Consider the following 15,308-nt stretch of genomic DNA (forward strand, 5'->3'; position numbering starts at 1 on the left):
CATCTGCGTCCTTGCCCGTTACAGAAGTGGAACGGGACAGACTGAGCACTACCCCTGCTTGCAGCCTGCCACCTACACCGCTGACAGGTGTAACCTGCTGGTCCTGCACAGCGAGCGTCCACTAGGCACGTTCTGGATCCCTCTTCCCTCCACACCTCCCCCTCACCTTGAGCTGCTTCACTCTGAGCTCCATTTCGTGGATATCAGAGGGAGGTTCTGCCATCTTTAACGTTTCCAGCTCTGCTTCCGTTTTTTTCAGCCAAGTGGTGATGTCGCTGATCTTGGAATTGAGCTGTTGCAAGTTTTGTTTCATCCTAAGTTGATTGTGAAGTTCTTGTGCTTGAATCAGCTCCCATCTGTCAAAGGCGCCTGGAATAAAAAGTCGCGGTAAAAAGAAGCAGTAGCCCCAACAGATTTCCCGGTCTCCAGCTAGTCCAGGGTCAGGATGGCAAAACCTGAAGGGGATGCTCCTTGCAGGAGGCTTGGCTTCAGGAGTCCTCGCCGTCCCCTTGCTGTGGTTCAAGGCCGGTGCCACCACCCTCCCACAGAGGCTGGGATGAGGTACGGAACGGGCTACGAGACCCAACATGGTGCCAACATGTACTGCAGTCCAATGTTCAGCAGTTTAGTTTATGCTGTTTTCTGGCACTTTCTCTTCTGGTTCATGAATGATCGGGTCAATTCTATCAGTTCGACTTTTGGCTTGGGAGAATAATTACTTTTATAATCATTGAACTGGTCTCAAGAGGAGCCACCTGACTGCTCTTTGGACATCATCTTCCTGTCTGATCTTTATATACAAGTGACATTAAAATATGCACTTCATATGAGGCTCATTGGTCAATATTTTTCTTTTTTAATTTTCTTTTTTAAAATTTACATTCAAATTAGTTAGCATATACTGAAACAGTGATTTCAGCAGTAGACTCCTTAATGCCCCTTACCCATTTAGCCCATCCCCCTTCCCACAACCCCCCTCATTGGTCAATATTTAAAGAATAGTTTTGAAGGACACCTGGGTGGCTCAGTTGGTTGAGCATCCAACTTCAGCTCAGGTCATGACCTTGTAGTTTGTGGGCTCGAGCCCTGCGTCAGGCTCTGTGCTGACAGCTCGGAGCCTGGAGCCTACTTTGGATTCTGTGTCTACCTCTCTGCCCCAACCCCGCCCACACTCTGTCTCGGTGTCTCTCTCTCAAAAATAAACATTAAAAAAAAAAAAAAAAGAATAGTTTTGCAAGTAAAAAGCCTAGGAATTTGTTCGTAAATACAAGTCAGCTGATTTCTGTTTTTGCTTTAAAACTTTATTTTTTTAAGTAATCTTCACACCCAACGTGGGGCTCAAACTCACAACCCCAAGATCAAGAATCGCACGTTCTACTGACTGAGCCAGCAAGGTGCCCTACAAGTCAGCTGATTCGAAAATAACAATGGCTGCTGTAGACTAAGTTTAGCCATTTTGGTGGATTACAGTTGGTCAATTCTTAATTAATGTTCTGTCGAGCAATGACTTAAATTTTTTTTTTTTTTTTTTAACGTTTTTATTTATTTTTGGGACAGAGAGAGACAGAGCATGAACGAGGGAGGTGCAGAGAGAGAGGGAGACACAGAATCAGAAACAGTCTCCAGGCTCCGAGCCATCAGCCCAGAGCCTGACGCGGGGCTCGAACTCACGGACCGCGAGATCGTGACCCGGCTGAAGTCGGACGCTTAACCGACTGCGCCACCCAGGCGCCCCTGTCGAGCAATGACTTAAATTAAATGCTCAGCTGACCCAAAATATAGCCTTGACCTGTCCTAATTTGACGGCCTAATTTATCTGTACCTGACTGCTGCCCGGTGAGAGCAGCAAGTCCCTCGTCTTCCTGCTGTGAGCTGCCATTCAAGGCTCTGGCACCTTCTTTGCCACCGTCAGTGCCTGGGGATAGCAGCAGCTTTACCTAGAATGAGCCGATTTTTATGTTACCACTTATAAATTTCAAAGGCTGTATGAAGAGTATCTTGGTTCATAGGAACAGGTAGGAAATGAAGATATGGGACCCCTTTCCTTTTAATATTAATATTACGCGATTAATAATTATTTTTAATATAATGATTATTAATATTAATATGGAGTTTCTTTATTGGGTGCATTTATAGCAGAGCTAACGGCAGAAATAAAGCCTTAGTAAAGACCAAGACTGCTGGGGGGGAGCAGGGGAGAGGTGAGTATTGGAAATAAAACGGCCTAATTCGGGGCTTCCTAACACTTCTCAAATGAAACATGCAAAAAAAAAAAAAAAAAAAGCTAAAAACCACCGCTGAGCTACCAGGCTGTTACTGTGTGCACACTTTCGCTTTTGCAGAGTGTTTTACAAAATTTAGTCATCCCTCCTCGTCACTCTGTGGAGCTGGTTGGCAGATTATCCCCAGAATTGGAAACACAGAGGACAAATCTGCCTCCGGGGGTCATTCATTACTGAGCATTTATCTTTCACTGCACATATTGACTCTTCTGTTAGTGCAGAGCTGACTGGCCTATTATCTCAGGACTTTCCAAAAATAAAGGTATCCTTTTTAGTAAAGCCATGCTTTCTTTGGTTTGTGTCCATATGGCCTACTTGCGTGGAATGAAAAAAATACTGCCCCCGCCCCCTCCCTTCAGATTTCTGGTGACACGCCTGGTTCCAGGCACACAGAAAAGGGTGGAGGCTTTTGAAACTGGCCAGGAGAGGAACACAAGCATCAATGCTGGGGGAGGCCAAACCATGTGGCCCTGGATACAAAGCAAAGGTGAGGTGCTGGGGTCCCTCCCTCTCCCCACGACTGTCAGGTCTTATTCTGCATCACAGAGGGGCAGATTAAAACTGACAGCTGCTTACTAAGCAAGAGGAAGAGCTGCTGAACTGGGCATGGCAGCCCGCTATCAAATGACTTGGGCCTGACCGTATACGGGCAGAAGCTTCTCCAATTATCTAGCACTATCCATTCTTAGACACAGTGGGCACTTGGCGGATTAATTCAGTGATGCCCACCACCGCTTCTGGTTTCTCTAGAAGAGGATGATTAAAAGTGCACAGAGACATTTGAATTTCAACTCGCTCCTCCCTAGTCCTCTGTGCTGAGGCTGATCTGGAGCCAACGTTAAATCCTAGGCTGGCGGCCCCCAACGGCTGCACAGCCAGAGCATACCAAGGACTCATGTTGCCCGAGGAAACCATAATGAAGAAGGAATGGTCACTGTTATAAACAACAACAACGAACCACATATGGTAGTAAAAATAGTAATAATCGTAACAGTGACCACTTCTAAGAGCCTTCTTTATACATTCTTACAAATCAACACAGACAACAATTAATGGAAAGTAGGTTTATCCTCAGGTGAGGAAGGCTTAAGGAGGCAAGGCAAAGTGCTGTGGCCCCAGAGCACTCTATTGGTGGGGTTAGGAATCAAACCTATGTCTACCACTGTACATGGTCAAATCTTCCTGAGTACGAAGTCACAATGTTTTGAATAGGACATGCAGTCAAAATGTAAACAGAACACAGTTTGGGAGCAGCTCAGGAAAGCCAGTATGTTGCTTCTCCATTACTTGCACGGATGACTGACTCAACAGTAATAATCACTGCCGCGTCATGTTCATGTACACAAAGATCGTTCTTGGCCAGAAACCAGTCTTTAACTCTAGTATGTTTTGCCAGGGTTCTAATGATGTATGGACGGCTCAGCAGAGATACTGTCACCATGGGAAAACCAGCTCAAAATCCCCCTTGAAAGTGAGCACACGCAGCATACACCAATCTCTCTCTCTCTCTCTCTTAAGAATTTCAACTACTAATGCACTTGGGTTATATTCTCAGTGCAGTCGAGACTTACATAGGCTGGTTTATAGGGAGTGCTGGAATCTGAGGGGATGGTTTGTACATTCCTATCACTTCCCATTTGTTTGTAGCGATGCTTGGGGCAGGAAGGGCTGTCAGGAACATGCCATGAGTGGTCCTCAGAAATGGATTTCCCTGAAACAAAACACAGCAAGTGACAGTCCATTCTCTCCAACCAAAGGATTCATACTTAGTTACACAAAAAAAGGTCATGGGTAACATGGCATCAGGTTATAGTATAATATGAGTTCTGCAGCTTTCCTTGCAAAGCATGCACATTTGCAAAATGTCAGTACGCCCCAGAAGGGAATGAAATGAGAGTCATGCAACTGAGCAGCATTGTGCCTTCACTAGATGGGTTCACGATGGAGCACAACAAACACAGGATTTTTTGAAGATGAATGGTGTTTTGGAGCCGGGCGTCTAGTGGCGGGGACACTGGCAGCGAGGCCAGGTCAAAGGGCCAGAAGGACTGAAGACCCCTCAGGAGTGGGGGAGAGTGAACGTCAGGATGGACCTGGGGGCCAGAGGGCCGCTCGTGGCACTACCCCACCACTGCACATGGCGATGGGGCAGGGAACATTGGTTAGAACTGCAAATCAAGGAAAGGAAGGTTTCTTCTCCTGTGGCTAATGCAACAGTACTTTTACCCCTGCCCACCCATCCTCTTCCCAGGAAGCACCGTAAGCAAGGAAGGAAGGGGTTGCAAACCAAGCCACCGTGAAGAAAGCTTGGTCTATGCCGAAGAACTTCAGTTAGATGGCGGGGGGTGGGGGGGGGATTAAAGTTTTAAAAGACACCATGAAGAATTCCCTTCTGCACAGGCCTGAGGGGCAGGAGAAGGACAGCATGGAGACTGCTCCTGTCTGGGCGGGGTTCTGTAAGGAGCACGCAGGTATGTGTGAGTACGGCAGTGTAAATACACCATGACACAAGGACCAAGGCGCATGGTGTCCACAGAAGGCAGAGGTCAGACATGACATGGGAGCGAGGTTTAGGATGCAGTGTTCGCCACAGGAGGCTGCCATGTTGAGACACATGCACGGTCAGGGGCCTACCAGAAGACGCTTTCAAAGTTTTTGTGGTCATTTTAAGATAGGCCTCAGGATTTTCAGGGATTTCTACATCTGAAAAAGAATAATGTCATTTTCCTCACCGCAGGCATCTGTAGATGAATGCCCAAGTATTAAGTTAAAACAGTAGAAACATTGTCAGCTGGGAGAAGAGTAACTACCTTGGATCTGTCTTATTAAAAAGGTTTAAAAAACCGAAAGGATTTTTTTCAGCCGACTCTTGACGGTTTGAAGCCGTTGTGGGAGAGGGGGGAGTCCACGGAAAAGAATGGAGACAATCTACCAATGCTCTGAAGAACTCAACTGAAAAGTTCACTGATGAGCCTCCCAGACAGCCAGAGCCATCAGAGAATAGCCTTAATGTCCCCAGGTGAATTTCGTTCCTTTTTCCCTTTCATTCCACCTGTCATAGGAATGAGCCACTCTCAGGGAAGTCAAAGTGGGCAGGACAGAACACAAGAAGCCACAGAGGTCTGGGTCAGCCATGAGCTGGACTCTGGGTCATCCAGAGATGGCCATGTTGCTACAGTGCTAAAAACATAACCAAGTGGGTCGATGTCAAGGGCTCTGGAAACAGGGGCTGTTACCTGATAGTGCACTGTAGTATGGGCCTTCCTCATCATCTTCGTGAGAGGAGGAGCCCCCCACGTCACCTGTGTGATCCCACTCCAGAGGGATGGAGTCCACGCTGACGGGGGTCTCACAGCCAGACCGCTCGGGCCCCGGCGCCGGGGGCACCAGATGACAAAGGGACTGAGGGGAAGAGGGTTCCTCGCTCTCTCTCCTTTTGCGCCAAGAGTCAGCCTGGATCTCTCTGGGGTCCTCCATGTCCGTTTCATTCTCGGAGGCCTCTTTTTCATCTTCCAAGCCCTAAAGTGGGGATGTCCAGTTTTCAGAATGAACCACATTAGAGGCTTGCAGCTGTGAGGTGCACAGGGAGTCTGCCTTGTCTGGCAGTTCCTGAAAATGGCCACTGCCCACATTTCTGTGGCCGCTTTAAAAAAGAATCGGGTTAGGTGCACCTGGGTGGTTCAGTTGGTTAAGCGTCAGAGTCTTGATTTTGGCTCAGGTCAGGATCTCATGGTTTGTGAGATGAAGCCCCGTGTCAGACTCTGCACTGGTAGCATGGGGCCTGCTTGGGATTCTCTCTCTCCCTCTCTCCCTCTGCCCCTCCCCTGGTCACTGTCTCAAAATAAGTAAACTTAAAAAAAATTTTTTTTAAAGAAAAAAGAATCAGGTTCCCAGGGCCTAGTTGTGATTATTCTAATTTAGACACTTTAGTGTGAGGCCCGGAATCTGTATTTTCGGCAAAGCCCAGCCTCTTTCCTAGGAGAAACCTGACATTTGATGGTCTAAGTTAAACAACTTTCCCTAGAAGAAAATGGAGGCCAACATTTTATTAGTGGTTAATGGTAGGTTTCTCCAAGAATCAGAAAATTTTAAATAAAAAAAAAAATGTAAGGCCATTAAGAGTATTCTGGCTAAGATTCACAACTTCATGACTATATGTACCAGATTCTTTCTTTCTTACCCCTCCATCTTATTGTTCAGGATGCAGAACCTTATTCTTCCTATGTTGTAATGCCTTGGTTTAAGAGAAATGCCTAGAAACTGATACATTTAGAAATGAGGAACCTATAGTGACTTTTAAGGCTATGTCTGATGAAGAAATAACCATCAAGTTAGCCAGTTGGAGACACAAAAAAGGAAAAAATGGCCAGTTGTGTTGCTCAATATGGTTATCATGAAAGCTTCTGGCACACAAAGGCAATGAACTTTGAATAGTGGCCTGAATGTCACCTCAACTTCCCAGAAGGTCCCTCTGCCAGGGAAACTTCACAGTTGCTATGGGAAACTGGTGCTTTTGTCACTTCACAGGTGAGAACAGGGGTGCCCGGGTGGCTCAGTGTCAGCTAAGCGTCCAATTCTTGATTTTGGCTCAGGTCATGATCTCATGGTTTGTGAGTTCGAGCCCTATGTTGGGCTCTGTGCTGACAGCTCGGAGCCTGGAGCCTGCGTCTCCCTCTCTCTCTCTCTGCCCCTCCCCCACTCACACTCAGTCTCTCTCTCTCTCTCTCTCTCTCTCAAAACGAACAACTTTTTAAGGCTCCCAGACACTAAGAGGAAAAGGCCAACACATTCCCAAATTAGTACCGTAAGCAAAACCAGAACATATATCCGCATATCCTACGGGTGCTGACACATGTGAGGAGAGCCCTGGGCTGAGGAACACACAGAAAACAGTTGAGGGGCGCAAAAACTTTCAGAAATGCCGTCCCTTCCATCGGGTAATGGGAGCCCCCAAGTTAAGTGTGACTCTGGGGTAATAAAAGCAGAAACAGAACGGTTTTGCTCTCCTTTTTACCATAAAATACGTCACAGCTGACCAGTACATAGGTTTCCAGCTCTGTAAAAATTTGGCCAGACGTCAAGTGTGCGGAGCCCAGTCGGTGAACCGTCAAGTTTGCGCAGCCCGGAGGCGCTCCGCACGAGCGTGCGCTCCCCTTACCGGAGCGCGGGAGGTCAGCCGGCGGTGGAACCGCGAGACGCGGCCGAAGACCTCCTGGCAGTAGCGGTGCAGCTCCTCCAGCTCGTCCTCGATCAGCACGGCGTCCAGGGGCTCGCTCTTCTGAATCAGCTGCTCCCCGAACACGATGAGCTGATCGATCTTGTTGGTATTTAATGTAATTTCCTGTTGGAAACCCTATTCAGAATAGGAGAGAGAGACGATTTCAAAGAAGGAAAGTTTCCCTGAGGATCCAGACGATGTCTACTTCGTTCTTTCACCCAGGACGCGAGCTTCATCGATTTTTTAACAAAGCGACAATAAAGATTTAGAGAATTTATTTTTTTTAAATTTTTTTTTTTTCAACGTTTTTTATTTATTTTTGGGACAGAGAGAGACAGAGCATGAACGGGGGAGGGGCAGAGAGAGAGGGAGACACAGAATCGGAAACAGGCTCCAGGCTCCGAGCCATCAGCCCAGAGCCTGACGCGGGGCTCGAACTCATGGACCGCGAGATCGTGACCTGGCTGAAGTCGGACGCTTAGCCGACTGTGCCACCCAGGCGCCCCAAGATTTAGATAATTTAAAATGACTGTAGGGGGGCGCCCGGGTGGCTCAGTGGGTTGAGGGTCCGACTTCGGCTCGGGTCATGATCTTGTGGGTTGTGGGTTCGACCCCTGCACTGGGCCCTCTGCTGTCAGCGCAGAGCCCGCCGCCTCCTTCGGATCCTCTGTCCCCCAATCTCTCTCTGCCCCTTCCCCGCATGCACTCTCTCTCTCAAAAATAAATAAACATGAAAAAAATAAATAAAACGATTGTGCGCATTTTTTCCCTCTCCCTTCTGGGCACTGACTTTTGCAATTAAAATAATTCTACACTTGATCTTAGCCAAAAGGCCAAGAAGCGGTTACAATTAAAATAATTCTAAAAGTTTGGCAAGGACAGACATCTACTGCCGCTGGGTGTGAGGGCCAAAACTTGTCTTACTGACACTGAGTGGAAACAAAATTTCTCATAATAAACCACCCGTGGGCATTTGGTCCTGCTGACCCAATAATCACCGCATTGGTGCCGTTACATTAAGGAAGGCAAGGGGCGCCTGGGTGGCTCAGTCGGGGTTAAGCGGCCGACTTCGGCTCAGGTCATGATCTCGCGGTCCGTGAGTTCGAGCCCCGCATCGGGCTCTGTGCTGACAGCTCAGAGCCTGGAGCCTGTTTCAGATTCTGTGTCTCCCTCTCTCTGACCCTCCCCCGTTCATGCTTTGTCTCTGTCTCAAAAATAAACATTTAAAAATAAATAAATAGGGGCGCCTGGGTGGCGCAGTCGGTTAAGCGTCCGACTTCAACCAGGTCACGATCTCACGGTCCGTGAGTTCGAGCCCCGCGTCGGGCTCTGGGCTGATGGCTCAGAGCCTGGAGCCTGTTTCCGATTCTGTGTCTCCCTCTCTCTCTGCCCCTCACCCGTTCATGTTCTGTCTCTCTCTGTCCCAAAAATAAATAAACGTTGGAAAAAAAAATAAATAAAAATAAATAAATAAATTAAAAAAAAAAAAAAAAAAAAAAAAAAAAAAAAAAAAAAAAGGAAGGCAAATTTCTATTTTTCAACTTCTTTTAAAAGCCCAGGAGGGAATTACAGTAAAATTAAAGCGAAATGCACATATTTGAGACAGCAGAAGAGGTCTGTTCATGAACCCACTCTTGATACATATGTTCTTCCTGCCACACCCCGCACGTTGCACTCCGACTCAAGAGCTGGGGATAAGAGCACCTTGTGAAGTTCTGTTTGGAACCCTGTGGATGATTATAAATGACAAAGAATACAGAGCCTCATGCCAGTGGCCCCTTGACTGTAAGGAACAGTATCCTCTCTCGTGACAACCCTGCGGGACACAGGTGGGGTCAGCCTGGCTGCTTTAACAATTCTGGAATGTGCTCTCAGGGTGTCAGGTGAAGTTTGTGCTTGGCCGGCTCTCCCCTGCAGAGGTGCATTCTCCCGAGAGGGGCCATGGGTGCAGGCCTTACATTCAACTGGCGCATCTTGTCGTCGGCGTCGCTCTCCGAGAAGTGCTCCACGTTGGTCAGCTGCAGGTCCATCTCCGTGAGCCACACGAGAACGCTCTCCCGGGTCCCCTCGAATTCTTCCCTCTGGTTGGTGAAATGCTGCAGAAGAGAACCGGGTGTTTGGGTGGATGGCAGAAGACAGTTCAGCAAGGTTACTTTTGGCCAAGACAAAAGGGTACCCCAGGAGACCCACAGGGCATCAGGGCCAGTGTGGGGTTGGGAGCCCGGGCTCTGCTCCTGGCTGTGGGATCACAAACAAGTGCCCCAACTTCTCTGAGCCTTCGCGTCTTTGTGGGCAAGTGAGGGTGTGGGACCGCGGACTGCGACGTTTCGGGTCCTTTCAGCAATTCTGTAATTCTCCGAGTCAGTGATTTTCCCAACCTGCCCTTTGAGGAACGCCCTCAAAGTCCGGGCCAGGCACCTTGCCTGTTTTTACCTGTTAGCCTTCTGTGGAAGCTTTTGCTTAACAGAAAGATTTAGTAGCTTCGAGATGGAAAAGTATGGATGTCAGGGTTAAGCCTGGCCTAGTGCCCCATTTGCCTTCACTGAGGTAATCCTGAATGTGTGCCCTCAGAGAAAGAAGACCCAGATTTATCACCTCCAATTAAGGATGCCTCTTGGGTTACCACCTTAGAGATGGGCAGCCGATTCTCAGACAGACAGCATTCAGTGCCAAATGACCATTCACAGTCAAATCGGTGGGAGATAAGGAAATTAATGCATGGGGGGTTGTCTGAAAAGCTAACCCACTCCTTCTTGAGGGTTAAAAAAAAAAAAAAAAAGCCCAGATTTTCATCATCTTAGAATGATTTCAAGAATGTTCTGCCCTGAGAACAGAAGCAGGGGTTAAAATTACTTGCCGCAGCCATAGACCACACTGGCCCGGTCAGTTTGCAACTAGACTCACAAAGGTTAACACCCCAAGCCTTCCACATTCCAGAAATCTCAGGTGAATGCCTATTAGATTTAAAAATCCAACCCAACCTCTGAGGTTAGGTCAATGTGCTCTGAAATTCGGAGGATAATCACTGTCCCCAAGCTCCACAATGCAGAGGGGGCTCTGTCTCCAGCTCTCACAGTGCAAGAACCAACGGGACACACAAAAACGGGCAGATGGGCAAGGCGGGGCCTCTTTCCAGGCGAAGAGGCACCTTTGCCACACCGGGTAATGGCAGCGGCCCAGGCTCTGGGCAGTCTGTGAGCCAACGTGCAGGCCTTCCGGGTATCCAGAATTGGAAAAATGATGCGCTTGTTACCACAACTCACATAACCAGGCCCCGCCTAAGAAGCCTATTCTTGGGCAAACAACCTCTTTAAAAAACATGAATGCTGGCAGCTTCGGCTTAAAGCAAAGGGAAGGCCGACTGGGAGAACGTTCAGGTAGCTGAGGCCGGAAATGAAGTCTACCCATGGCTTCGCTCTAAGCCCGATACCACACATCGCTTCTCCCCGAAAGGCTACAAGTAAGGCGGGTGATGTAAACAAGGTTACTCTGAGTCTCCGCAGGACGGCCGTGACCCGCTTCTGGAGGTTGTCCCAGCGCTGGTTGCCCTCGTGTACCATCTGCTTCAGCTTGCTGGCAGTGTCCGTGCGGTTCTCCCGGGCCAGCCGCCGGTACTGCTTGTTGATGAGCTCCAGCTGCGTGAGCCTCTCGTGGATCTGCCGCTGGAAGGCCTGCGACACACGGGCCGCGTCAGTGCCAAGGCACGCGGGGGGCCAGCCCGCCCCCTCCCCGGCCCCAGACGGCCCGCCTCGAGGGCTTACCCCCCTAGGATGAAGTGGCGGCGGAGAGCCTGCTTCACCTGCCCTGATGCTAAAGAACGGCCTCTCAAGTTCACCGCGTGCCGCGTCTTGCCCGGCAAAGCGGACTCAGCAGCTGCCGGCAGGCTGCGGACTGCGCCGCCCTGGCCAGAGGTGGGGGGAGCCGGCCCCTTAAGGGAGTCACCTGAATTGCCCAGAGGCTTGATTCCCAGGAGCAGCGGGCTGGAGGGGGGCCCTTACCTCGAACCTCTTCAGCTCTTCTTTGGCATTTGTGTACAACACCTCTGAGGAATTCGGGTAGGCTGCTGTCCTCTCGGCTGACTTGAGCCAGTCCTCAAAGCGGGAGTAATCATCTAGAAATTTCTGCCACAGACGCCACGTCTCTTCGATTCTGGTAGGAGGAAAGCACCTCAATATAAGCCAGCCATTTCAACAATGAGCTTCCATTTTTTTTTCCCCCTCCCTTGATGGGCCCAATTCCCGACACCCCTCGCACTGGCACTGTTTAGGGGAAGAGACCCTGATATCCCTCTTCTAAGAAATAACCAGAAACATCCCCTTCTCGGTCAGGACACCTTCTGTCTAGGACTGCCCTTCAGAGTTCCTGAAGTTCACAGAGGTTAGCAGGCAGGAGACAGAGCTCCCACTACTTTGTGGCTAGGGACACAGAGGCACAGTGGCCAGCGTGGTTACACCTCAAGGCCCAGGACTGCTGGGGAAAGCTGTTGCCCTGATTATATTTTTTTCTTGAATAATTCACTTCATGCGCACTGGTCACACCTACTGAGCCTTCTCTGCCAACAGCCTTGGAAGCGGAGTGAACAGAACACAGCTACTCTTCCTGAGATCAGAAGGACGCACGGAGTCTGGCTGACCATGTTCAAAACGTTTAGGGGCGGCTCATTTCTTACTTCATTCGCCGTTCCATTGACATGGCGCAGATGTTCCTCCAGCGTCTGTCCAGGCTTCTGGTGGTCTGCTGGATGGAGTCACACTCGGTCTCGTTGGCACAGGCATCGGAGTCGTGCAGTAGGACATCGCAGATGTTAAACACAGATTCCACCCCTGCGCTGTGTTGTTCGATGTCTCGCTGCAGGTCCTACGGTTTTAATAGAGCAAGGAGCGCCTTGGGGTGGTGGTGGAAAGATTGGCATCAGAGGATCTCCACTCCCCCGAGACCCTCTTCTAGCCCAGGGGGCACAGGCCTCATGCACGTCCACCTTGGGATCAGTAACGATGACTACGTCCCCCCCACCTCTGCACAACCCTTGTGCCGTAGCACCCGGCAAAGCTTCAACACTGGCAACAACGGGATTTATTTGTTGAACTGGCTAGAGGGGGTAGGAGATCAAAGGGTACCCTCTTCTGAGAGCCCACTGCCCCACAGACTCTGGGGAGGCATGGCATCCACCCAATATCACCGGACCACAAGGGCCTCCCATTTAGACATGGCTCCTGGGAGGTCTTCCTTGGGAATCTCTTCAGAAGGACCTAAAACTTCAGCAATAGAAACTCTTAACTTTTTATGGGTCACAGAATTCTCCAATCTACTGAGACCTCTGGTCCATCTTCACACACCCCCTTCCCCCCCCCCCCCCCCCCCGCCAATCATGCATGCAGCTGCATGCTGTCCACAGCCTCTCCATGAGCCCATCCTAGGGCTCCATAGCCCCAAAGGAAGAGTCTGGGAGTAGAGACCCCACTTCCCCAACGGATGGGGTCCAAATGAGGGGGCAGGGTCTCTCTGGAGTCTTGTGCCAAACACTGCTACAGTTCCTAGATTCAGCAGAAAGAGAATTCGTGAAGAGACAATGCATGGTTATGGGGAAAAATGGAAAACCTGTTTAAGAATAAACACAGCTTTGGGGTGCCTGGGTGGCTCAATCGGTTAAGAGTCTGACTCTTGGCCGTTGAGCATCCGACTTCAGCTCAGGTCATGTTCTCACGGCTCTTGAGACTGAGCCCCATGTTGGGCTCTGTGCTGACAGCTCAGAGCCTGGAGCCTGCTTGGGATTCTGTGTCTCCCCCTCTCTCTACCCCTCCCACACTCATGCTCTGTCTCTCTCTGTCTCAAAACTAAATAAACAACAACAACAACACATTAAAAAACAAAATGAGTCCGACTCTTGGTATCGGCACAGGTCACGATCTCGTGGTTTTGTGAATTCGAGCCCCACCTCGGGCTCTGTGCTGACAGTGTGGAGCCTGCTTGGGATTCTCTCCCTCCCACTGCCCGCCCCCCCTGCCCCTCCCCCGCTCATGCTGTCTCCGTCTCTCTCAAAAATAAATTAAAAAACTAAAACAAACAAACAAAACCTCTTAAAAAAAGGATAAACACATCATTTTCAGGTATTGCCCAGAGAATACTTCTGCACACCATGGGAGGGCTGGAGGAGGGAGAAAGGAGAAAGGAGGAGCCTGTTTATTTTGCATTCTGGATGAATCAGGCTTCTCCAGGTATCTAACTTCTGTGGTAAGTGAAAACAGACCACGCTGCTAATCTCAGTATCCAAAGGACATTATGAAGAAACAGCAAAGACAAAGCTAGATCAGCCACTGTTGGCGTAAGTTCCCCGGGTTAAACTGGAGAGATTATTTTATAAACTGCCTGCCACTGTCTACAGAAAGGCAACATAAAAGTTCATTCTGGGTCACCTCAATTATTTAATCGTTTTGGAAATTACTATTAGATAAGACTAGTATTTTCTTACTTTTCTTCTGATAAATGTACAATTTTGATCATTCTCTGCTCAGGCGGATATGAAAGAATAAAACGTTAATGCTCAAACCACATTTTAAATCAAACAGTTTAAAAAAAATTTTTTTTTTTTTTAAATTTGAGAGAGGGAGAGAGAGAGAGAGCACAAGCAGGGGAGAGGGGAAGAGGGAGAGAGAATCTTAAGCAGGTTCCACACTCAGCATGGAGCTCAACGTGGGGCTTGATCCCACACCCCTGGGATTGTGACCTGAACTGAAACCAAGAGTTAGTCGCTCAACCGACTAAGCCTCCCAGGCGCCCATAAATTAAACAGTTTTTAACAGGATCCTAACTGATTAAAAATGAGCACGATGAATTATATTAAGAAAATGTGTTTTCTAGAGGTGCCTGGCTGGCTGGGTTGGGGGAGCTTGTGACTCTTGGTACTGGGTCATGAGTTTCAGTCCCACGCTGGGTATAGGGATTACTAAAAGAAATAAACTTAAAAAAAAATAAATAAAAAGACAGCAGAGGGTGCCTGGGTGGCTCAATTGGTTAAGCATCCAAGTCCTGATTTTCGCTCAGGTCATGATTCCATGGTTTGTGAGATCAAGCCCCATGTTAGGCTCTGTGCCTGACAGTGGAGAGCCTGCCTGGGATTCTGTCTGTCTCTCTCTCAAAATAAATAAATAAACAAAACATTAAAGAACAAAAAAAGAAGAAGAAAGTGCATTTTCTAGTTTGTCACTCTATGTGTCCTATGAAGAGCCATGTACAGGGTGATTTTTTTTTTTTTTTTTAAGCTCTGCAGTCCAGGACAAGTGGCGGAAGTCTTGCTGGGGTCCATGCAAGTACCGGCTTTCAAATTACTAAAGTTTAAATAGAACTCAAGCTTTAAGAATTCTCGCCGGCTCGCAGAATTGTCATGGGCTTCCTAAAATGTATTAGCACTGGTAAATGTCTCTTTTGACTTCATTAAAATAATAAGGAATCCTAACATTGGTGTTATATGAGTAATAGTGGCAGTTTTATTTAAAAAAAAATTTTTTTTAACATTTATTTTTGAGACAGAAAGAGACACAGCACGAACAGGGGAGGGGCAGAGAGAGAGGGAGACACAGTATCTGAAGCAGGCTCCAGGCTCTGAGTGGTCAGCACAGAGCCCGATGCAGGGCTCGAACCCACGGACCGCGAGATCGTGACCTGAGCCGAAGTCGGACACGTAAGCGACTGAGCCACCCAGGCACCCCAATAGTGGCAATTTGAATTGAAAAATGGTACCTGCCCCTGACCTCAGCTGGTAGGGTCTGGTTGAAAATTACTGAAAAGGTCCAGTCTATGGATAAATATGA

At 48.6% G+C, this 15,308-nt stretch overlaps 1 protein-coding gene across 14 annotated transcripts in view; it reads right to left on the reverse strand.

Annotated features, from left to right (window-relative positions):
• Positions 1–15,308, reverse strand: part of SYNE2 (spectrin repeat containing nuclear envelope protein 2) — a 342,816-nt gene that overhangs the window by 6,480 nt on the left and 321,028 nt on the right. For 13 of the 14 annotated variants that reach the window (XM_086709562.1, XM_086709567.1, XM_086709569.1 and 10 more), the window contains 10 exons: positions 12,170–12,357; positions 11,499–11,649; positions 10,989–11,171; positions 9,459–9,596; positions 7,441–7,635; positions 5,519–5,801; positions 4,917–4,985; positions 3,854–3,993; positions 1,823–1,937; positions 167–369 (listed from right to left, as the gene is read on the reverse strand). In XM_086709562.1, the coding sequence (XP_086565688.1) occupies positions 167–369; positions 1,823–1,937; positions 3,854–3,993; positions 4,917–4,985; positions 5,519–5,801; positions 7,441–7,635; positions 9,459–9,596; positions 10,989–11,171; positions 11,499–11,649; positions 12,170–12,357 (1,665 nt within the window). The remainder of the gene's footprint in view (positions 1–166; positions 370–1,822; positions 1,938–3,853; positions 3,994–4,916; positions 4,986–5,518; positions 5,802–7,440; positions 7,636–9,458; positions 9,597–10,988; positions 11,172–11,498; positions 11,650–12,169; positions 12,358–15,308) is intronic. The other variant, XM_086709568.1, reaches the window with a different exon arrangement.

The sequence above is a fragment of the Puma concolor genome, chromosome B3, assembly GCF_028749965.1.
Source record: "Puma concolor isolate L17-30 chromosome B3, mPumCon1.1.hap2, whole genome shotgun sequence".
In the NCBI taxonomy this organism is placed as follows: domain Eukaryota; kingdom Metazoa; phylum Chordata; class Mammalia; order Carnivora; family Felidae; genus Puma; species Puma concolor.